Source organism: Plectropomus leopardus, chromosome 3 (genome assembly GCF_008729295.1).
Source record: "Plectropomus leopardus isolate mb chromosome 3, YSFRI_Pleo_2.0, whole genome shotgun sequence".
NCBI classification, from domain to species: Eukaryota; Metazoa; Chordata; class Actinopteri; order Perciformes; family Serranidae; genus Plectropomus; species Plectropomus leopardus.
In genome coordinates, this window is record NC_056465.1 from 29,761,508 (window position 1) to 29,786,146 (window position 24,639).

The following is a 24,639-nucleotide window of genomic DNA, read 5'->3' on the forward strand; positions in this document are numbered from 1 at the left end:
TAAATTAGGCAATGAGCAGCAGTTGTAAATATTTTTTTCTAAATTTGCATTTAAGAATGTGCTTTTTTTTCTTTTTTTAAAACAATAAATGATTGCAGTTGCAATCCAGAGTTGTCTTTATTAATGTCAATTTAGAGAAGTTAGGGTTTTATTGAATAGGAACAAATAGCGGTAGCTTCAATACACAATCTCAGTTTACAAAGTCTGAATATCTTTGGAAAATCTTTGACAACATACATGATTGCACTGGTATAACGTCTGAAAGACAGGGAGCTTTTTCTGTCCTTTTACTATGATGCTAAAATTCTTCGCTGTAATAGATGTTTACCCTCACCCACCCAAAACTGCCTCCATCGAACTTGCTCCTACAAACACACACACACACCTGCCCCCTCTCCACTCAATATTCTATTTTGCATTATTTCAGATGATCATATGAGTTCTTAAAAAACTGTCCCATCTTGACTCAAAAACATCATCTTGATGTCTTATACTATTATTTTGTGTATTATTTTCCTTTCCTTTTATTCTTTCCGAACTGTAAATAATTGTTTTGTTTTGGGTTTTTTTTTGGATAATTTTGGGTGCCACTACTTTCAACAAAGTTTTTGTTCCACTGAAATAACATTTGAAAATCTAAACTCACAGGGGGCTTTTCCTACCCAATGACAATTTTGCTAATATTCTCAGCTGTGTTGCAAAAGACCCCTGATAGCGTATGACTAAATTTCTACATTGTATGGAATTATCAGTCCAACCTTTTTTCAATCATTAACATGCAGCTGCACAATGGATCAGTTAGGTGGGTTTAATCCAACTGGACTTTGTATGGGGGACTTTCCTCATAATATGAACATCCAATCTCATAACACACAGTGCATGTTGTATGGCTAAGCTGACGTTGTTTATGCTCTTGTTTGATTGCTATCATGCTACCATGTTCAGGCATTATATTCTTCATTATGATTATTAGATATCATCGTTTCCATGGTAGAGAGATTGTGCCCTGAGGGTGTATTTGGAGTTGATAAGTAAGTAGTGCAGGTAACTTGCAGCTCTGTGCAAACAATAAATTAATGATTACTAAAGTTGTTTGTCCTGTCATTTTAGTGTGTAGTCACTGGGTGCATAAATTAAGCATTGAGCAAGGATTACATAACCAAAGTCTTGGAAGTTGCTGCGACCGCTGGTTTCACGCCCTTTAGCAATGTGGCTTTATACTTTTTTACTGGGTTTTGACCTCAAGGGGATATTCCTGTTTATTTTTATTTTCATCCTAATAGCAGACTTTCTCAAAAACAGAAATCCTCCAAATTATCCTCCAGGACCATTGGCTCTTCCCTTTGTGGGCAGTTTCTTCAGTGTGGAAAGAAAACATCCTTATATTTATTTTACAAAGGTAAAGTGCATTCATTTTAAGTGTGAAGTATCTTGAGACATGTTAATATATTTCAAAGTGTTCTGGTTCATCAGTGTTTGTTCCTTGATCTATTGTCCACAGCTGGCTAATGTTTATGGGAATGTGTTCAGTGTCCGCCTTGGCAGTGACAAGACGGTGTTTGTGTCTGGGTACAAAATGGTGAAGGAAGCCATAGTGACACAAGCCGAGAACTTTGTGGATCGGCCATACAGTGCAGTGGCTGACAGGTTTTACTCAGGAGACACAGGTGCACAGCTCTCTCTCTTTTTCTTGTGCTGTGCAGGAATTAGTTGAGCCATAAACCCTGTTTCTTCTGCTTGTTTGTGTCTAGGTGGTCTGTTCATGAGCAATGGTGAAACATGGAAAAGACAGCGGCGCTTTGCCTTATCTACCTTGCGTACCTTTGGCCTGGGCAAAAACACCATGGAGCAGAGCATCTGTGAGGAGATCCGACACCTGCAGGAGGAGATAGAGAGGGAGAAAGGTGATTCACAAAATAAGTTCCTGATCAGCAGCTCTTCAGCAGTATAGCCTTGTCTAAACAGTGGACTCCTCTCCTCCAGGTGAACCTTTCAACCCAGCAGGTCTCTTCAACAATGCTGTGTCCAACATCATTGGCCAGCTGGTGATGGGAAAACGGTTTGACTACAGCGACCACAGCTTCCAGACTATGCTCAAGAATATGTCTGAAGCTACTTATCTGCAGGGCTCTGTATGGGGTTCTGTAAGTCAGTAATATCCACACATCCACAATCTATAACTGCCTATCCTTGACAGGGTCGCAGGCTGGAGTCTATCCCAACTGTCATGGGCATCAGGTGGGGTACACCCTTGACAGGATACCAGACAAAAAGTTGAGACAGACAACCATTCACGCAAATTAATCTAAGCTGCATGTTTTTGGATTGTGGGAGAAAAACAAAGGTTACAATATTGTAACCTTAGTTCTTTCAGCACAGGCAGAGCCAAGTACTAGACTCTTTAAAAACATAGCCAGCCAATCAAGATGTGTTTATCCAAATACCATCAGACCCCACAGTATAGAAGAAGTTATTTCTTGCCATTAAACATCCAACACCTTCTTCAGCGAGGGCCATAGGAGCAAAAGGGGCCCCTGGGGGTTAGATATGTTTTTCAAAGCAGCTGAATTGGGTCAGGTGTCTTAAAACATCATGACGACCTCTGCGTTCAAAGAGAGTGCATATACTCATAGAACAGCACTCATTACTGGCCTTTAATTTCTCCCATCTGCTGAATGGAGACTGTGAGCAAAAAATAGGTGTGAGTTTGCAGCTACAGGGCAAAGACCCTCTCTATCATCAGATCTTTAACAAATAGAAAGCTGACGATGGGAGGCTGCCAAGGAAATTTCTGAGCCAGTAAAGGGGGTCCTAACCGGAGACATGGAGAGTTCCCAGCTCTGGAGAGGTGCATGAATGCATCACAGCCGGCCCTATAACTGACAGTCTGCCACTGCTTAATCCTCTCTCCATCTTCTCTTCCAGGATATTGGGAGGGAAAATACTACGTGTTTATTTGTTTCATGTTACTCAGAGCTGTCATATTGCATGATGTGAACTACAGTATTTTAGTCCATCATGCAGAGCATGGTGTTTATAAACAGTGCTACAAAGGCCACTGGTTAAAACTGGTAACACTAGTGTTAATCCTTCGTCCTCTCTCTCCTGTACTAGAGCTGGGGCTGGTTGTGTGTTTGTAGCTCAGTCATGAAGCCTCAAAACAAAACGGTCTACATGTTGAATTTAGTGATGGCAAAAAAGGAGAGAAAGGGGAAAAAAGGACAATACTCTCAAGGAATGTAGTTTGTTTTAATTAAAAATATCTATTTTTCACATTACCAACATTAACATTGACACAAACACATTACAACATTGCCACCGTTCACTTCATCATCATGAGAGGGGGCCATGATTGAGGTGTCTCCAAAGAGGCAAAGAGGGAAAGTGGGGTGGGCAAACTGTGTACCGCTGTGTATGCTTTCTCTCGTCCATTACTGCACTCGGTCTCATCTCCTTTCTGTTGATGAGTGTTTGACCAACAGGACCACCATCTCACCTCTTCTTGCTGTGAGTCTAAGCCACACATGGCAAGAGCCTGTGGCAGACATGACTCACTCTGCACTACTCTGGTGTCACACACAGCAGCCATGGTTAGACGCTCCATGCTGCAACTGCACAAGCAAATTTGCCACCAGACCATCAAGGGGGGCATGCCAGGTTAAACTTTTCTGTGCACCGTGCAGCAGAGCCAAAATGGCGAATACCATGGCTAAGCAGTAACAAATACAAACTGAATAAAATCGGGCCAAGTACTGAGCCCTGTGGGACACCACATGACTTCAGAGCAACTGAAGAACTGAAGTTGTCAATCCTGACCTTGAATTCTCTGTTTGATAAGTAGAAAGTAAACCGGTTAAGAGAGGTTCCACTTAAACCAACCCAAAAGGTGATAAAAGGTGATGTGAGTAAAAGTTTCTCTCATTTATTGTTTTCTTCTATGTAGCTGTATGAGGCCTTTCCTGGAGTGATGAAGCACTTGCCAGGTCCTCACAACAAAATGTTCAGCCACTATAACACAGTCCTAGACTTCATTAGTCAGGAGGTAAAGAGCCATAAAAAGGACCTGAACCACAGCAATCCCCGGGACTACATTGATGCTTTCATCATTGAAATGGAGAAGGTGAGTGAACAATTGTACTGTAGAAAACTGTGTTACCCTTTCGGTCTATCAACCAGCCACTCACCACTGTATCTTCTCTGTATTTCATAGCACAAAGAGTCTGATCTGGGCTTCACTGAGGACAATCTGGCTCTGTGCTCTCTGGATCTGTTCATGGCTGGAACAGAGACCACCACCACCACTTTGCTGTGGGCTTTGGTTTACCTCATCAAAAACCCAGATATTCAGGGTAGGTGACTTTCTAGGCACCAAACTGAGCTAAAAGCAAAACAGCAAGAAAACATGACAAAATGAATCTAAAGTAATGCTCTGTGAGGCTGGACTTGGGCACAGCAGAACTGAGAGGTAACAAATTTAAAGCTGATGGGAATGCCAACATTTAACAATCAAGTTGATCTCAACCTTCAAGCTTAATTCCCAAAGCTGTCTTGCTTTCCTAGACAAAGTCCAGGCAGAGATAGACAGAGTGACTGGACAGACCCGACAGCCCAGCATGGCAGACAGACTCAACCTGCCGTACACTGACGCTTTCGTCCACGAAGTCCTGAGGATGGGAAACATCGTTCCTCTTAATGGACCCAGAAAGGCTGCCAAAGATACAACTCTGGATGGTTACTTCATACCCAAGGTGCATTAAGCAGACGGTCATGTGAGTGTTGTTTTTATACAGTTGCTTGGTTTTAACCTATGGATCTTGTTTTTTAGGGTACGTCCTTGATGCCCAACCTGACCTCTGTGTTGTTTGACAAGACTGAATGGGAGTCTCCAGAGACCTTTAACCCTGGACACTTCCTCGATGCTGAGGGAAAGTTTGTAAAGAGAGAAGCTCTTCTGACTTTCTCTGCAGGTAAATCATATTCTCCTCAATCTTACAGGCATAATCTGAAACACAGTTTACTTGTTGTCCTTAACTTTTACTTTTTCATGTATGTATATGTTTATGGATTCATCAGGGAAACGTTCTTGTATCGGAGAAGGCCTCGCAAAGATGGAACTGTTCCTCTTTTTGGTCGGCTTACTACAGACGTTTCTCTTTCTCTGTTCCTGATGGAGTAGAGTTAAATACAGAAGGAGTAACTGGAATGACACGTGTGCCACACCCTTTCAAGGTTTACGCCAAAGCTCGCTGAATTTTGTGATATCTAACTGAATCATTTTTCATCCAAACAATGTACAACAAACAAGACTAAGCAAAATGCTTTTGGACGTGTAGAGAAAACTGTAGGGACTTTCCCAGTTTCAACCTTTCATTGTTGTATGATTGCCCCATGTACTTTTTATTATCTCTGTCAGTACAATTTGTTCCATGTAAAAACATTTTTGGGTAAAAACATTCTTGTATTAATTGCACTGTTTGTAAGAAATTTTCCTTTGTCCTTCTAATAATATTAGTAACGCCTGTGCTTATTTCCATCAATATTAAGCAACAGAAGGCCATGTTATATTACATATTCATATATCCATTAGATTATAATATATTTTGTATTAACTCCACTTTAGTTAAGAATGATTTCTTTAATGTTACAATGCATAAATGTTCCCTGTTTGTTTTTGCATGTTTGCTGACTAGAGAGAAATAAATTCTTTTAGGATTAGCCTCTTTGAGTTTCCAATGAGTGAATGGAAAACATGTTGTTGCATAAACATGGCCATGTATCTTCAAGATACATACAAAGATACAAAGACAAAACCATGCCTTTGTCATTTTTTACTGATTTTTAACAAGAAGAAGGAAAGAAGAAATTATAGCAACTACAAGAGATACTGTACAATTCTCTAAATGTGCCTTTAACTGAAATGACAGCCGTCATTCTGTCCCTTTTTCTGTTTTTTCATTCACAAAAGTTGCATTTTTTCCCCTAAATGTGCATTAAGGATGTTTTTTTTCCGTACTTAGATCAATAAATGATTTTGGTTGTATTCTAGGGTTGTCTTCATTAACATCATTTCAGGGAAGTTAGGTTTTGTTGAATAAGTGAGCACATGGAGGTAGCTTCAAAATCACAATCTCACTGTTTGCAAAGTCTCAACATCTTGAATCTTTGGGAAATCTTTGAAAAACATGCATTTTAATAACATTTGTAAAACAGGCCTCCATCTGAATTCAAATAGGGCTTTTTCAGCCCATTGACCATGATGCTAAAATTCCCACCTGTGTTGCAAAAGACATTGTGTAGCATGTGACCTACATTTTTACATTATGTGGAAAGATCCGTCCAACCCATTTCCCACCCATGAACATGCAGCTGCACAGTGGATTAACCAGGTAGGTTCACTCCCACTGAACTCTGCATCAGTGGAAGGACTTTGCTCACACTATGAACATCCAATCACGTAACACACATTAAGTATTGCTCACTGACAGCTGAAAGTTGCTTGCTGAGCTGACATTGTTTTTTCTCATGCATGATTTTTCATTATTTATTATTATTAGACATCGGTTTTGCATGGTAGAGGTCTTGTTCCCAAAGGGTGTGTCTGCAGCTGGTAATATTAGTAGTGCAGGTCACTCGCAGCTTTGTGCAGACAATGAATTAATGATTACTGGAGTTGTCTGTCCTGTCATTCTAGTGTGCACACACTGGGTGTGTTGATGGCAAGGGTGAAATCAGGGTTGAACAGGATTTACATAACCAGTGTTTAACAAAGAAGAAGCAGGTCTTGGAAGTTTGCTGCGGCCGCTGGTTTAACTGTCTTTTACAATGTGGCTTTATAATTTTTTGCTGGGTTTTGACCTCAAAGGGATATTCCTGTTCATTTTCATTTTCATCCTTATAGCAGACTTTATCAAAAACAGGAATCCTCCAAATTATCCTCCAGGACCATTGGCTCTTCCCCTTGTGGGAAGTTTCTTCAGTGTGGACAATAAACATCCACATATTTATTTTACCAAGGTAAAGTTTTAATTAATGCATATTTTCATTTTCAAATGTGAAGTTTAAGGAGACAATCTAATATATTTAAACCACATTTTAAGTGTTCTGGTTCATCAGTGTTTGTTCCTTGATCTATTGTCCACAGCTGGCTGATGTTTATGGGAATGTGTTCAGTGTCCGCCTTGGCAGTGACAAGACGGTGTTTGTGTCTGGGTACAAAATGGTGAAGGAAGCCATAGTGACACAAGCCGAGAACTTTGTGGATCGGCCATACAGTGCAGTGGCTGACAGGTTTTACTCAGGAGACACAGGTGCACAGCTCTCTCTCTTTTTCTTGTGCTGTGTAGGAATTAGTTGAGCCATAAACCCTGTTTCTTCTGCTTGTTTGTGTCTAGGTGGTCTGTTCACGAGCAATGGTGAAACGTGGAAGAGACAGCGGCGCTTTGCCTTGTCTACCTTACGTACCTTTGGCCTGGGCAAAAACACCATGGAGCAGAGCATCTGCGAGGAGATCCGACACCTGCAGGAGGAGATAGAGAGGGAGAAAGGTGATTCACAAAATAAGTTCTTGATCAGCAGCTCTTCAGCAGTATAGCCTTGTCTAAACAGTGGACTCCTCTCCTCCAGGTGAACCTTTCAACCCAGCAGGTCTCTTCAACAATGCTGTGTCCAACATCATTTGCCAGCTGGTGATGGGGAAACGGTTTGACTACAGCGACCACAACTTCCAGACCATGCTGAAGTATCTGTCTGAAGCTATTCAACTGGAGGGCTCTGTATGGGGTTCTGTAAGTCAGCAATATCCACACATCCAGGATCTATAGATGCTCATCCTTTATAGGGTCGCAGGCTGGAGTCTATCCCAACTGTCATGGGCATTAGGTGACAGCCAAGCACAGGGCTTAACCAAACAGTCGCACCAGACAACCATTCACACAAAATGAATCTAAGCGGTATGTTTTTGGATTGTGCGAGAAAACGAAGTATAAAATATTGTAACCCCAGTTCTTTCAGCACAGGCACAGCTCTGCACTAGACTCTTTAGGCAATACTCCGCTCATCATGAGCACACCTTCACACTTTGAGAAAAGCAAAAATGTTGCCAGGGCAATTAAGATGTGCCTGCCCGAATACGTCGGACCCCAAAGTATAAAGGGAACTGGATTCTTGCTGTCAGACATTATACACCCTCTTCAGCAAGTGACATAAGAACATCAGGGCCTCAAGGGTGTTAGACAGGTTTTTCAAACTATTGAATTGGATGAGGTGTCTTAAAACATCACGACAACCTTGGCAATCAAACAGAGAGTAACTCCCAATCTGTGATCTCCCTCCCTAAATATAGAGCCGGGACAAGTGTCAGTTCTTTTAGAGCTGCTGAAAACTTCCGAAAACACAGCACTTGTGATTGGACACAGCATCTTTAATTTCTCTCATGTCCTGTATGGAGATTGTGAAGGGAAAAACAGATATGTGTTTGCCAGCTGTGGGGCAAGAGCTAAAAAGATGTGATATGCAGTCTTGGCCTTCTCCATCCTCAGATCCTCTGCATGGCAAGCTGGCCATGAGAGGCCAGGTGTAGAGGGTAAAGAGTGATGGTGAAACCGGGGAGAGAGAAGGACAAGGAAAATGCCCTTAAGGAATGTTTTTTGTTTTAATTAAAAACCATCAATCACATTACCAACAAGTACACCAACACATTACAACATTGCTGCCTTTTGCCTTGTCATGAGAGGGTGCAATGATAAGGTGTCTCTGAAGAGGCAAAGAGGAAAATGGGAGCAGACCAAACTATGTACTGTCGTGTCTCTTTTTCTCTCGTCCGTTACTGTGCGTCAACTCATCTCCTTTTGGTGGATGAGTGTTTGTCCAACAGGACCATCATCTCTTCACCTCTAGCTGTTGGAAGCGCTAAGTGACTAACAAAAGAGCCCTGCAGTATTTTTAGGGGGTGTGGGTCTCAGTCACACTTGGCAAGAGCCTGTGGTAAATATAACTCCCTAATCAAAACTCTGGCATCTCTCTGTGATGCAGCAGCCATGGTTAGAGGCTTCCTGCATTGACTACGGAAGCATGTGGACTGCCACGCCATCCAGGGCAGTGCACACAGGGTTAAACTTCTCAGTGCGACCCTGCATCGGGAGAATCCACTATATCCACAACTAAAGCTCTCCCTTTCAAGCTGCGGCTGCCAGGACACCTCAAAACAATGAGTGGCTTGAGTTGGAGAAGTTGGGTGGAACCCAACACGACTCCTTGCAGATGGACATCAACAGCAGGAGTGACAAGTGGCAGCATCACGCTAAAGCCTCTTGACTGATCCCACCATTGTTAGCATCTAAACCTCAGCAGTGCCAGACAGGCTGGTGGTTACTGAACACACTCTTTGCATTTGCAGAGGCACTGACGAGGTTTTTGAGGTTCTTATGGGCGCTGGCCTTTCTGCATTCTGACTGTCTTGTGGGAGTTAAACTGAGGGGCCCGTGTCTTTTGTCTAGTTTTACAACAAAAGATAAAAGGTGATATGAATACGTTTTTCTCATTTATTGTTTTCTTCTATGTAGCTGTATGAGGTCTTTCCTGGAGTGATGAAGCACTTGCCAGGTCCTCACAACAAAATGTTCAGCCACTACAACACAATCCTAGACTTCATTAGTCAGGAGGTAAAGAACCATAAGAAGGACCTGGACCACAGCAGTCCTCGGGACTACATTGATGCTTTCATCATTGAAATGGAGAAGGTGAGTGAACAATTGTACTGTACAAAACTGTGTTACCCTTTCGGTCTATCAACCAGCCACTCACTACTGTATCTTCTCTGTATTTCATAGCAGAAAGAGTCTGATCTGGGCTTCACTGAGGACAATCTGGCTCTGTGCTCTCTGGATCTGTTTTTGGCTGGAACGGAAACAACCTCCACCACTTTGCTGTGGGCTTTGGTTTACCTCATCAAAAACCCCGGATATTCAGGGTAGGTGACATGCTAGGAACCAAACTGAGCTACAACTGAGCAAGAAAATGAGACAAAAGTCCATAGCAATGCTGATGACTCTGTGTGGCTGCACTGGGGCACAGCAGTACTGAGAGCTAACAAATTAAAGCTGATGGGAATGCTAAAAAATTAACAATCAAATTTTTCTCAGCTCTCAAGCTTAATTCACAAAATTGTCTTGCAGACAAAGTCCAAGCAGAGATAGACAGAGTTATCGGACAGACCCGACAGCCCAGCATGGCAGACAGACTCAACCTGCCGTACACCGATGCTGTTATTCACGAAGTCCAGAGGATCGGAAACATCGTTCCTCTTAATGGACTCAGAAAGGCTGCCAAGGATACAACTCTGGTGGTTACTTCATACCCAAGGTGCATTTAGCAGACAGTCATATGAGTGTTGTGGTTATGCCATTGCTTGTTGTTAACCTATAGATCTTGTTTTTTAGGGTACGTCCTTGATGCCCAACCTGACCTCTGTGTTGTTTGACAAGACTGAATGGGAGTCTCCAGAGACCTTTAACCCTGGACACTTCCTCGATGCTGAGGGAAAGTTTGTAAAGAAAGAAGCTCTCCTGCCTTTCTCTGCAGGTAAACCACTTTCTTCGCAATCTTAAGGGCATAATCTGAAACAGAATATATGTTTAATCCCCCCCACACCTTTGTGTGTGTTGTTTCTTCAGGAAACGTGCGTGTCTCGGAGAAGGCCTCGCCAAGATGGAACTGTTCCTCTTTTTGGTCGGCTTACTACAGAAGTTCTCTTTCTCTGTTCCTGATGGAGTAGAGTTAAATACAGAAGGAGTAACTGGAGTGACACGTGTGCCACACCCCTTCAAGGTTTATGCCAAAGCTCGCTGAATTTTGTGATATTTGAGTCATTTTTCCTCTGAACAACATACAACAAACAAGACTAAGCAAATGCTTTTGGACGTGTAGAGAAAACTGTAGTTGTAGCCGCTATAACCCCACGATGATTCTGTTAACTCATGAACAAAAGTTGTCAACATTTGTTTCTAAATGTGCATTAAGTATGTTTGGTTCTGTTATAAGATCAATAAAAGATTCACGTTGTATTCCAAAACTGTCTTTACCATCAATTAAGATAAGTTAGGGTTTTGTTAAATAGGCTAACACATGGAGGTAGTTTCAAAAACACAATCTCACTGTTTTCAAAGTCTCAATATTTCTAATGTTTGGTAAATCTGAAAAGCATGCATTGGAATAATGTTTGAAAACCATTTAAACTCAAAGGGAGCTTTTTTGGCCTATTGACCATGATGCTACAATTCTTACTTGTGTTGCAAGACACCTTATAGCGTATGACCTACATTTCTACATTGTGTGAAATGATCTGTCCAACCTATTTCCCACCCATAAATATGCAGCTATACAATGACTCAGTCAGGTGGGTTTACTCCCACTGGACTTTGTATAGTTAGAGGGACTTTGTTTTCATTACGAACATCAGATCTCATAACGCACAATGAGTGTTACATTGCCAAGCTGACATTTTTTTTTACTCATGCATGGTCACCATAGTATTACCATGTTCAAGCATTATATATTTAATCATTATTATTACATACATCATCACTTGCATGCTAGTGATCTTGTATCCCAAGGGTGTGTCTGTAGCTGGTAATATGAGTAGTGCATGTCACTCACAGCTTTGTGTAGACAATGAATTAATGATTGCTGAAGGTTTTTTTTCCCGTCTTGCTAGTGTGTAGTCACTGAGTGCATTGACCACAAAATGGTTAAATAGAGTCTGAGCAGGCATTTCACTTCTGATGTTTAAACGAAGAAGAAGAAAGTCTCAGACTGTCCTCTTGTTGGTGGTTTCACTCTCTTTAACAATGTGGCTTTATAATTTTTTGCTGGGCTTTGACCTCAAGGGGATATTCCTGTTTATTTTTATTTTCATCCTAATAGCAGAGTTTATCAAAAAAACAGGAATCCTCCAAATTATCCTCCAGGACCAATGGCTCTTCCCTTCTTCGGGAACATCTTCAGTGTGGACGATAAACATCCACACATTTCTTTTACCAAGGTAAGGTTCAACACAGCCATGTTTTACTTTTAAAGTGTTACATTTTTGAGACTTAAGTTTGGTTTTCATTTCAAAAAGCAAACACTAATTTCGTCAAATGCGCAGAAGCATTTAGAGCAATGAAAGCATGTAATTCTTTACCATTGTTACTGACCAAAGCAATGTTTGAAAAGCAAAGAAGGAAACACCTTTGAACATCATAGTTGTAAGATGCTGTGCGTTTTGGAGATATGTTGTTTTTACTGAGAAATGGAAGAGTCATTGAAATTTTCCATTTCATGCATGCACATACATTTATCACAAATAATGTTTTTCTCTGATGTCTTATGTATGTTATTTGTGTTAACGTTCATGTTAAACAGATTTTTTTAAATGCCTTATCATGTGTTTGACAGTCATGTTTTTATGCACTTTTTAAAAAATGTGGACCTCAGTAAGATTACTAGAGCTCAACCAATATATCTATCAGCCAATTTTATCGACCAATATTGGCCCATCTCAGATACAGTTGTAATGGCTTATATGCTGTCCAATATGCATGATATGAAAAGTAAATTTTAACGGAATATGATGCTTAGAATAATTTGTCATCATATTCAATGAAGTTTATTGGTTCAGTATGATTATGTCATTTTTGACAATAAATTTATGATAAGGTAAAATAATTGTCATCATTGTATATCTTTGCACAAGTATTTGATAATAAACACAGGGATAACACATCATTTAATTTATATATATATATATATATATATATATAGAGAGAGAGAGAGAGAGAGAGAGAGAGAGAGAGAGAGAGAGAAGAAAGAGAGAATATCAGCGATATATCAATATCAGAATTTTTTACTCCCCAATATCAATATCTGCATCTGCCCCAAACATCCAGTATTATTTTATTTTGGCTAAGATAAGCTGTGCTTTTGTGGGAAAGCTAATAAGGATCCTTAACAAAGCATTCTTTTTTATTTAAACTGCATTTTAAGTGTTCTGGTTCATCAGTGTTTGTTCCTTGATCTATTGTCCACAGCTGGCTGATGTTTATGGGAATCTGTTCAGTCTCCGCCTTGGTAGTAACAAGATGGTGGTTGTGTCTGGGTACAAGATGGTGAAGGAAGCCATAGTGACACAAGCCGAGAACTTTGTGGATCGGCCATACAGTGCAATCACTGACAGGTTTTATTCAGGAGACTCAGGTGCACAACTCTTTCTCTTAACTTATGCCGTGCAGGAATTCTGTTCCCCTGGGCCATTAATTGTACTTTCTCTGCATGCTTGTGTCTAGGTGGTCTGTTCATGAGCAATGGTGAAACATGGAAGAAACAGCGGCGCTTTGCCTTGTCTACCTTACGTACCTTTGGCCTGGGCAAAAACACCATGGAGCAGAGTATCTGTGAGGAGATCCGACACCTGCAGGAGGAGATAGAGAGGGGAGAAAGGTGATTCACAAAATAAGTTCTTGATCAGCAGCTCTTCAGCAGTATAGCCTTGTCTAAACAGTGGACTCCTCTTCTCCAGGTGAACCTTTCAACCCAGCAGGTCTCTTCAACAATGCTGTGTCCAACATCATTTGCCAGCTGGTGATGGGGAAACGGTTTGACTACAGCGACCACAACTTCCAGACCATGCTGAAGTATCTGTCTGAAGCTATTCAACTGGAGGGCTCTGTATGGGGTTCTGTAAGTCAGCAATATCCACATATCCAGGCTCTATAACTGCTTATCCTATACAGCTCTAGTTCCAAACCTGGGGATCCAGACCCCCACTTGGGATCACAAGGCCTTCTGGATTTTAGGAGATGAAAGAAAACTTTTCTTAAAAAGAGAATAAGTACACTCAAAGGAAATAATCTGCTCAGAATTAATCCAGATCACCTGTTTTAAACAAAGCTTATGCAGTTATTGCATTTTTGGGTTAATTGTAGGTTCATCAGTTGTTCTTTACTATTACTGCATGTTATGTTATGTAATACATAAGCTATGTCAGTCAGGTGTCATCACTTAACTCAATGACAGAAAAGTGGTCCCTTGAGGAAAAAGGTTGGGAACCACTGCTTCAAAGGGTCACTGGTTAGAGCCTATCCCATCTGTCATTGGATAAGAGGTGGGGTACACTGTTGACAGGTCCCAAGACAATTATAAGGTGAAAAATGAGACAAACAGCCATCGAAGCACATTTAATTCAAGCTGCAAGTCTTTGGACTGTGGGAGAAAACTGTTGGACCCACGTAAAAGACAAACATGGGAAAAACCTTGACACAGAGGTTCCCAGAGCAAAGTTCAAACCCTAAACCCACTTGCTGTGTGATGAATGAGCAAACCACTGTCCCTTTAGAGATATACACTTGGCTCAATCATTGTCAGAGAGGCATTCTGGTTGGATTGTGGGAGTTGATCCTCAAAGACTAACTGAGAAGCCACTGTCTGTTTTATCACAAAAAGTGACAGGTGAAGATATGAATAAGAGTTTTCCTCATTTACTGTTTTCTTTTGAGCAGCTGTATGAGGCTTTCCCTAGACTGATGAAGCACTTGCCAGGTCCTCACAACAAAATGTTCAGCCACTACGACACCTTGCTCGACTTTATCGGTCAGGAAATAAAGAGTCACAAAAGGGACCTGGACTATAATGATCCACGGGATTACATTGATGCTTTCATTATTGAAATGAAGAATGTAAGTGAACAATTGCACTGCACCATACAACACTGTGCGACCACTCCTGTCTATATAATAGCCTTTCACTACTATTATATTCTCTGCGTTTCTGAATAGCACAAAGACTCTGCTCTTGGCTTCACTGAGGACAATCTGGCTCTGTGCTCTCTGGATCTGTTCCTGGCTGGAACGGAGACAACCTCCACCACTTTGCTGTGGGCTTTGGTTTACCTCATCAAGAACCCTGATATCCAGGGTAGGTGACATGCTAGACCCAACCCTGAGCTAACTGCAGAGCAGCAAGAAAATAAGACTAAAGGAGAATTATCCCCTCGGGGTTGTATGCATCCGCAAACCAGTCAAGCTACACTTACAGTTTACATCATAGTCATGACATGAAAACATGGATGCTTCAAACCCCTACTTAATGTCTCACTTTCTGTTCATGATTTAAGACATTTAATAATGGCCAGAAATGTATTTCTGCAGAGCATTATGATGTCACAGTGAGGTCGACCTTTGACCTTTTGATATAAAATGTCATGACTTTATAATTATATTGGATAAGACATTTGTGTGAAATTTACATAACATACGAATTCTTGAGTTTTGGTCAAAAACATATAAGTTACAGTGACCTTGACCTTTGACCCTCTAACACCAAATTCCTCTGAATCTGAGTGGGTGTTTGTGTCAAACTTGAGGAAACTCCCTCAAGGCCTTCTTGAGACATGTTGTTCACCAATGAGATAGATGTAAGGTCACAGTAATGCTGACCTGTGAACACCCATTTCTAATCAGTTCATTGTTAGGCTCAAGAGGACATTTGTGCCACGTTTGAAAAAAATCCCTCAAGGTGTCTGTGACACCTTTGACCAACAAAATCTAATCAGTTCATCACTGAGTCCCAGAGGACATTTATGCTAAATTTTAAGAAATCCACAGCCACAGCTATCACTGGCCTGGAGACATAAAAAGTCCCAAGCCATGCCAACATCCTCATGTTTACCAACTTTTTTCAGCATCTTATTATGATTATATTTGCTAATAAGCAACAAACCCAAAGCACAGCTGGGGCTGATAAGAATCTAAAAAATGAACATGTCAAATTGTTTTTATTTTGTTGCCTCAAGCTTATTTTCTACATTTTCTTATATTTCTAGACAAAGTCCAGGCAGAGATAGACAGAGTCATTGGACAGACCCGACAGCCCAGTATGGCAGACAGACCTAACCTTCCCTACACTGATGCTGTCATCCACGAGGTCCAGAGGATCGGAAACATTGTTCCTCTCAATATACTCAGAAAGGCTGGCAAGGATACAACTCTGGGTGGCTATTTCATACCCAAGGTGCATTTAGCAGACATTCATGTAATTGTTGTGGTTGCGCCATTGCTTGGTGTTAACCTATGGATCTTATTTTCTAGGGTACGTCCTTGATGCCCATGTTGACCTCTGTGCTGTTTGACAAGAGTGTATGGGAGACTCCAGACACCTTCAATCCTGGACACTTCCTCGATGCTGAGGGAAAGTTTGTGAAGAGAGAAGCTCTGCTGGCTTTCTCTGCAGGTAAACCAAAGTCATTTCAACCTTAAGTATAACCTGAACCAAAATATATAATTTACTCTCACACCTTCATTTGTGTTTGTGTTTGTGGCCTTATCAGGGAAACGTGTGTGTCTGGGAGAAGGACTCGCTAAGATGGAGCTGTTCCTGTTTTTGGTCGGTTTACTACAGAAGTTCTCTTTTTCTGTTCCTGAAGGAGTGGAGTTGAGTACAGAAGGTGTTACTGGAAGTACACATGTACCCATTCCCTTCAAGGTTAATGCCAAGGCTCGTTAAATTATTCAGCATCTGACTGTATCATTTTTCATCTAAATAAGGTGCAACAAACAATATTTTTTGGTAGTTTAAAGAGAACTATAGTTAATTTTCAATCTCAGCCTGTCCCTGTGCCACCAGCTACAAATCAGATGAGAGATACAGAGGCACAAGCTGGCTCTGGATCCCAGGAAAAAACTAGATTACACTGACTTCTTGCAAGATTAATAAGTATGATGTTCACTGTGTTGTGTAAGATTATTTTTGGGGGGGATTTTTTCTCTTTATTGATAGGACAGCTGTAGAATGACAGGAAATGTGGGGGAGAGAGGGGGAGTGACACACAGAATAGGATCACAGGCCGGACCCAAACCCAGGCTGCTGCAAAGGCCTTGGCACATGGGGCGCACACTCTAGCAGGTGAGCTAGAGGCCACCCCAGCTAACACCTTTCTGAAGAGACTGCATGTTTTTCAGTAAATTGGGTGCTGTGCTGACCGGATGCTGTTGGATGGACTCTGTTTTTTTTCACGTTTTTATCATGTTACTGAGCTGATGCTGCTTATGAGTTATTGCCATCATAGATGTTCAGGTATAATAATACCTGCTAATAATGAGTTTAGGTTTAATTATTTGCACTATGACATGGATGTTGTTTGAAAAGTAGGTGGATCTGTATCTAGTTATATAAGTCCAATGTTATAAGGACCTTTGTACCGTCTGAATGGATTTAAAGCCAACTGGCCTAAAATGTTAGTTATGTGTAGTGCAGTAGGAAGTCTTGAAAAGCATGAGCGTTCCTCCTGCTGTTGGTTTAACTGTCTTTAAAATGTGGCTTGATAATTTTTTGCTGGTTTTTGACCTCAGGGGGCTACTTCTCTTTACTTTTATTTTTATTCTAATTACAGACTTCGTCAAAAACAGGCATCCTTCAAATTATCCTCCAGGACCATTTGCTCTTCCCCTTGTGGGAAATATCTTCAGTGTGGACAATAAACATCCACACATTTCTTTTACCAAGGTAAAGTATGTTTTAATTTTGAAGTGTTAATATTATTGACACATTCAGATATATTTTAACTGTTCATTTGATGTATGTAACTGAATTTACACAAGAGATCTTACACAAACACTATTGTGTAACTGCTTTCAGTCTAGTGAAGTATTTAGACAATCTCATGTATAACCTTGCTAATTAACCAGAAAAAACAAGAACAAAACAAAACATGAAAGCCCTGAATAAACTAAATGTGAGATAAATGTTTGCTACATTTATTCTCGTGTCTATTTTAAAAGTCTTGGTCCTGTTTTTTGTGGTTGTTATTGGATGGTTGTGGCATGTAGCTGCAGGTCATTATCAGGATATGAAAATTAACTCTCCAGTCTTTAAACTCTCCTCCTGCTGACTCATTGTGAGCTAATTGCTAGCTAGCCAGGTTGAGATTTTTGAATGTTAATGCAAGTAAACATCAAGTGAGATGGAAAAAATGAGCACCAGCTGAACCAGCATCCTGCTAGCCATTACACAGGTGTTGGATAAGAAAGTGGACGACCCATGTGCCACATTTTACGTAATACAGTATGTATTACCCTCTCACACCTTCATTTGTGCGTATGTTTATGGATTCATCAGGGAAACGCGCGTGTCTCGGAGAAGGACTCGCCAAGATGGAGATGTTCCTATTTTTGGTCGGTTTACTACAGAAGTTCTCCTTCTCTGTTCCTGATGGGGTGGAGTTGAGTACAGAAGGAGTAACTGGGATTACACGAGTACCACTTCCCTTCAAAGTTTACGCCAAGGCTCGCTGAATTATGCAACATCACACCGAATAGTTTTTCATCTAAATAATATGCAGGAAGAAAATCGAGTTCATCTAATTCTGTGTAATGATATTTTTACTTGAATATATTCTTTTATTTACTGTTTGTAAGACATTTCCTTCTGGTAAATGGACCTTCATAATCTTGCCCAAAAACATTCAGACTGGATGAGCCGGGGATTGAACGACTGATCTTCCGGTTAGTTGAAGACCTTTGCATTGAGTATCTGTTTGTCCTGAGCTTTTACATAGTCATGTGTGTATGTTTATATGGATTCATCAGGGAAACATTCTTGTCTTTGAGAAGGCCTCGCCAAAACAGGGCTGTTCCTGTTTTTGGTTGATTTACAACAAAAGTTCTCTTTCTCTGACTCTGATGGAGTAGAGTTGAACAAAGAAGGAGTAACTGGAATTGCGCGTGTACCACAACCCTTTAAGGTTCATGCCAAGAACTGCTAAACTGTGCATCTCAGTGTATCATTTTCATCCTTACAATGTGCAACAAACAAAAGGGAAAAACAGTTTAGGAGAGAAAGCTGTAGTTAATTTTCAGTGTGTCAATGTACCTTTCAATGTTGCACAACTGCCACATGCACTAAGAGCCTGTTCGGTATCTCTCTGCCAGCACATTTAATTCAATATAAAATATTAAATATAAAATTTATAAAGATTGGTTACATTTTTTTCATGCTCATGATCAGTTATGTTGTGTGTTATAGTCATTCGTCATCCTTAGTGGTTTAAAATTATATATTTCAATCTTGAATACATATATTTATTGTATGCATCTCTATATTATATATCATTATTCATGAAAAACCAAAACATAACACCTTTCTGCACTCACATTTTTGTTTCTGCATCTTACAGCATAACAACAGTGAACTGGGTTTGCATCTAGTTCCAGCTAGTAGTGACTCATTTACCTAAAACTGCACAGTGGTTCAGTTGGATGACTTTTACTGCAACTGCACTTTGCATTTCTGGCTGGACTCTGTTTACACTATACATATCCAATCTAAGGTCACTGAAAGACAGTGGAGGTTTTGCACGTGTTTGTTATCACACCACTGAGCTGATGTTGTTGCTCATGGATTATTTCCTTTATACAATATGTCAAGTCACGATAATACTTGATTAATATTAGTTTAGGCTTATTATTATCATTTGCAGTATGACAGATCTTGTTTACCTGCAGAAAAAGTAGGTGTGTCTTTAGCTTGTGATGTGTGAACTTATCTGTCAAAAGGACCTTTGTCCAGTCTTCATTACTGACTTGTTTTTAAGTCATCTGTCCTCCTCATGTTAGTCGTGTGTAGTGTTGTGTAAAGTCTTGAAAAGCTCAGGCCTTCCTCCTGCTGTTGGTTTAATGCTCTTTAACAATGTGGCTTTACAACTTTCTGCTGGGTTTTGACCTCAAGGGGATATTCCTGTTTATTTTCATCTTTATCCTAATAGCAGACTTCCTCAAAAACAGGAATCCTGCTAATTTTCCTCCAGGACCTTTCGCTCTTCCTGTTGTGGGGAATTTCTTCAGTGTGGACAATGTACATCCACACAAATATTTTACCAAGGTAAAGTTTAATACATGCATTTTTTCAAAATTATTTTCAAGTCTAAGTGTTATTGAGACATTCTTATATTTTTAAACTGCTCATTTGAATAATTTAATTGAATTTACAATCAGTTCAAGATCTTTCAAAAATGCTATTGTTATTGGTATATTATTATTATTGGCTGGTAGATGAACAGGAAGGGCTACATCGTGTCGTACTGTACAGTACACATACATTTTCCATTATTGGTATAGTGGCATATATACAAAATACCAACATAATTTTGTTAATGTACTGATAAAATAAAAACAATAAAATATAATAATAAAAATAAATTTAATCATTATGATGAATTCACAGAGAGACTTAAACTTTAAATGGTTCAGCCTCATCAGAAGTCAATTTCAAATTACTATATAGAAACGACAAGTAGATACTGACATCTGGTGGTCAAATTGTAAACATACATGGAAATTCTGATGTTGGTTCATCTGGTGGCCCTGTTTTTTCTCTGTGTTTATTGTAGGTTTTTTTTCTCGAAATAAAAAAAATTTGATGGAGTAGCCTGTTGTAACCTGTAAGTGTTTGTTCCTTGATCTATTGTCCACAGCTTGCTGACATTTATGGGAATGTGTTCAGCATCCGCCTTGGAAGTAACAAGATGGTGTTTGTGTCTGGGTACAAGATGGTGAAGGAAGCCTTAGTGACACAAGCCAACAACTTTGTGGACCGACCACACAGTGCATCACAAGACAGGTTTTACTCAGGAGACTCAGGACACCCAGGTGCACAATTTTCTTTCTTTCTCTTGTCTTTGTCTTTGCAGGAATTAGTTCCCCTGAGCCATTAACCCTATAGACCAATTGCTATTATGTTGCTATAGCAACATTGCTATTATGTTGCTATGACAACAACTTTAGCTACCGCATAAACAAAAAGGAAATGCACTTGGACCCATTTTGAATGTTTATGTAGTCATGTTTGAAACAGTCTATGTCCTGTGCTTGTTTGTGTCTAGGTGGTTTGTTCGTGAGCAATGGTGAAAGATGGAAGAGACAGCGACGCTTTGCCCTGTCCACCTTACGTGGCTTTGGCCTGGGAAAAAACGCCACTGAGTTGAAAATTTGTGAGGAGATCAGATACCTTCAGGAGGAGATAGAGAAGGAGAAAGGTGGTTTATAATGTGTACAAAATAAGATCATCAGTAGCATAGCATTGTCCAAATCAGTGGTTCCCAACCTTTTACTTGAAGGATCTTTTCTATCAATGAATGAACTGATGATTTCTGGCTAAGAGTCATATTTTACAGATGTTGCAAATTATATTCAATGCATGACAGTAACAGCAAAGAACAACTACACTGTATAAACAGTCAAAATGCCAAACTGCAGGAAGTTTGTGTAAAATGAGTGATTATGATATATTTTGAGCAGATTATTTTTTTGCAAATATTGCATCAGAGATGAGTGCTCCTGACATATGTAGAAAACATTTCTTTTTTTAGGATTCTCTGTATTATGTGGTTATTACATTATGTGATTTTTAAACAATCATATATAGATAAAATTTAAAAACAAAAAAAAATCTAAACTTCAAAATAACAATTTCATTCAGTTTTCTTCACATGAATGAATGACCTTCTGTAGGGAGATAATGATTTAACGTCTCAACATCGTTTTTGGACAGAATTTGCCTTGTTGACTGCCATTGGCCTATGGCCCCATAGGGTGACATTGCAGTGGCTGCTGTTTTCTGAACCGTGGACCGCTCTTCCTCAGGTGAACCTTTTAACCCAGAAGGCATCTTCAACAACGCTGTGTCCAACATCATTTGCCAGCTGGTAATGGGGAAGCGGTTTGAATACAGCGACCACAACTTTCAGACTATGCGGAGGTATCTTGCTGACATTTTTCAGCTGGAGGGGTCTGTATGGGGTATGGTAAGTCAGCAATATCAACTTGGTTTGATCACTCTATCAGAACTCTGGTGGGATCCTGGGAGTCAGTCTTCCTCAACTGACTGAGAAGCCCATGTCTGTGGTCAAATTCTATCACATGAGATGAAAGGTGATGTGAATAAAGGTTTCTCTCTTATCTGCTGCTTTCCTCTGAGTAGCTATATGACTCTTTCCCCGGAGTAATGAAGCACTTACCAGGTCCTCACAACAAAATGTTCAACCAATTTAATGCCATCCTCGACTTCATCAGTCAGGAGGTAAAGCGCCACAAGAGGGACCTGGACCGCAGTGATCCTCGGGACTACATTGATGCTTTCATTATTGAAATGGAAAATGTATGTGAACAACTGTACAGTACGACACGATGTAGTCCTTCCTGTTCATCTACCAGCCACTTACTACTGTACTGTCTGCATTTAATAGCACAAAGATTCTGATCTGGGCTTCACCGAGACCAATCTGGCTCTGAACTCCTCGGATCTATTCCTGGCTGGAACGGAGACAACGTCCACTACTCTGCTGTGGGCTTTGGTTTACCTCATCAAGAATCCTGATATCCAGGGCAAGTAACATGCTGGGCCCCAAACTGAGTTGACTGCAAAATAGCAAAGGACACAAGACTAAAAGAGTCTTCAGCCATACTAATTGCTCTTTAAATCTGTACCATGGACTGTATATTGATATACGTATAGTATATAACTATGTACAATCTATGGTCTGTACTCAGACACAACTGTGCTTTGAGCTTCAAGTTGAATTAAGATGTCATTCATGTCAAGTTTTTCTCATCCTGTTGCTGCAAGCTTAATTTAATCAGTTTTGTATTTTTTTATTTTATATTCTTAGATAAAGTCCAGGCAGAGATAGACAGAGTGATCGGACAGACCCGACAGCCCAGTATGGCAGACAGACCTAACCTACCCTACACTGATGCTGTCATCCACGAGGTCCAGAGGATGGGAAACATTATTCCTCTCAATGCACCCAGAATGGCAACCAAGGATACGACACTGGGTGGTTACTTCATACCCAAGGTGCATTTAGTACAGAATCATTTAAGTCTTCACAGGATTATCTCTGAAATATGATTGATGTTGTTGAACCATTGCTTGGTTTTAATTAGGGCTGTCACTTCCATTATGTTGCATTACAAAGCAGTTATGAAGTCCATATTGACAAGTTGAGCAATTCTTACCAGATTGTCTTAATAAGGAATCAAATATCAGCAAAAAAACTGCAAGGGACTAGCATAAAGTGGGCATTTCTGTAAAGGGGACACTCATGGATACCCACAAAATCAATTTTCATTCAAATATCTTGAACTGAGAGGTCAAGGAACCCATGTGAAATGAACCTGCCGTTTTTCCATTGCCAAAATTTAGTCTAAATTTGGAGCATTATTTACTCCCTTTCCTGAGAAACTAGCATGATGTGGTTGGTACCACTGGATTCCTTAGGTCTACTATCTTATGATACCAGTATCATAACTACGATAGCCCTAGTTCTAACCTATGGATCTTGTTTTTTAGGGTACGACCTTGATGTCCAACCTGACCTCTGTGCTGTTTGACAAGAGTGAATGGGAGACTCCAGACACCTTTAACCCTGGACACTTCCTAGATGCTGAGGGAAAGTTTGTGAAGAGAGAAGCTCTCCTGCCTTTCTCTGCAGGTAAACCACATTCACCTCAATCCTTAATACAACCCCAAAAACTCACAAAAAGTTGGGATGTGTAAAACGTAAATAAAAACATGAAAAAAGAAAATAAAAATGTTATTTGACATATATTCAATCAAATACATCCAGAGACCAGATATTCAAAATTTAAATTGATAAACTTTGTTTTACTGTGAATATGCACTCATTCTGGATTTGATGTCTGCAACACGTTACAAAAATGTTAGGACAGTTACATAATGTAACTTTTTTGGAGTTGGGGTTTTTTTAACCTGAACCTGAATAAACATGTTACCCTTTACACAGTCGTGCATATGTGTTTGTGGACTCTTCAGGGAAACGCGTGTGTCTTGGAGAAGGCCTCGCCAAGATGGAGTTATTCCTGTTTTTCGTTGGTTTACTGCAGAAGTTCTCTTTCTCCGTTCCTGATGGAGTAGAGTTGAGTACAGAAGGAGTAACTGGAACAACACGTGTACCGCACCCCTTCAAGGTTTACGCCAAAGCTCGCTGAATTTTGAGACATCTCACCAAACTATTTTATGTATATACAATGTGAAACAAATTAGAACAAGCAAAATGCTTTACGAGACAAAGCTGTAGTTTCCTTATTAATCAAATTTTTTTACTGCTGCATTATACCTCATGCATTCAGGGCCTGTTTATTTTTTCTTTGATTATGTAAGTGATAAAGCATTTTCTCAAAATATTCTGTATTAACCGCACTGTTTATGTGACATTTCTCTTTCCTCTGTTAATAATGATAAAACATAAAAAAGATTTGTTGTTTTTAATGACTAATAAATTATTTGGTGATTTGTATCACAAACCTGTTTTAAGTCTTTGATAAAACCGCAGCATTACATTTGCAAACTATTAATAGTTTATTACTTTCATCATTATTCTAATTAATATATCATAATATATACCATAAATATTTCGAACACATTATGTGAAGAATTTAAAAATGCCTTACTTTGGTGTCTTTTACTAGTTGTATCACAAATGACAGTAGACAGCAATGCATGCTGTGCAGCGTAACATACATAACGTTACTCATATATTGAAACAACTTTCACCACAATTTTCCACAAACCTTAACTATATACTCTCCACAAAAA

The 24,639-nt window shown here is 40.0% G+C and overlaps 1 protein-coding gene and 2 pseudogenes across 2 annotated transcripts; all 3 read left to right on the top strand.

Annotated features, from left to right (window-relative positions):
• Positions 1 to 1,164: 1,164 nt before the first annotated feature.
• LOC121939597 lies at positions 1,165 to 5,921 on the top strand (annotated as a pseudogene).
• An 874-nt stretch (positions 5,922 to 6,795) lies between these two features.
• On the top strand, positions 6,796 to 16,595 carry LOC121941321 (annotated as a pseudogene).
• A 3,046-nt stretch (positions 16,596 to 19,641) lies between these two features.
• LOC121939559 (cytochrome P450 2J4-like) lies at positions 19,642 to 24,298 on the top strand. 2 transcript variants are annotated; one of them, XM_042482574.1, is made up of 9 exons: positions 19,642 to 19,905; positions 20,498 to 20,672; positions 20,906 to 21,058; positions 21,666 to 21,826; positions 22,003 to 22,179; positions 22,268 to 22,406; positions 22,691 to 22,878; positions 23,374 to 23,515; positions 23,828 to 24,298. In XM_042482574.1, the coding sequence occupies exons 1-9, from the start codon at positions 19,714 to 19,716 to the stop codon at positions 23,956 to 23,958; spliced, it is 1,458 nt and encodes a 485-aa protein (XP_042338508.1). In that variant the 5' UTR covers positions 19,642 to 19,713; the 3' UTR covers positions 23,959 to 24,298. The 2 variants fall into 2 exon arrangements, with proteins under 2 accessions (XP_042338508.1, XP_042338502.1); XM_042482568.1 differs by having other exon boundaries at positions 23,857 to 24,298.
• The last annotated feature ends 341 nt before the right edge of the window (positions 24,299 to 24,639 follow it).

Bases quoted from the DNA above. Each gene is read 5' to 3' on its own strand.
- LOC121939559 (XM_042482568.1), top strand. From the start codon at position 19,714: ATGTGGCTTTACAACTTTCTGCTGGGTTTTGACCTCAAGGGGATATTC. The intron at 21,059-21,665 runs GTGGTTTATAAT...GCTCTTCCTCAG, and splicing joins GGAGATAGAGAAGGAGAAAG to GTGAACCTTTTAACCCAGAA. The intron at 22,879-23,373 runs GTGCATTTAGTA...CTTGTTTTTTAG, and splicing joins GTGGTTACTTCATACCCAAG to GGTACGACCTTGATGTCCAA.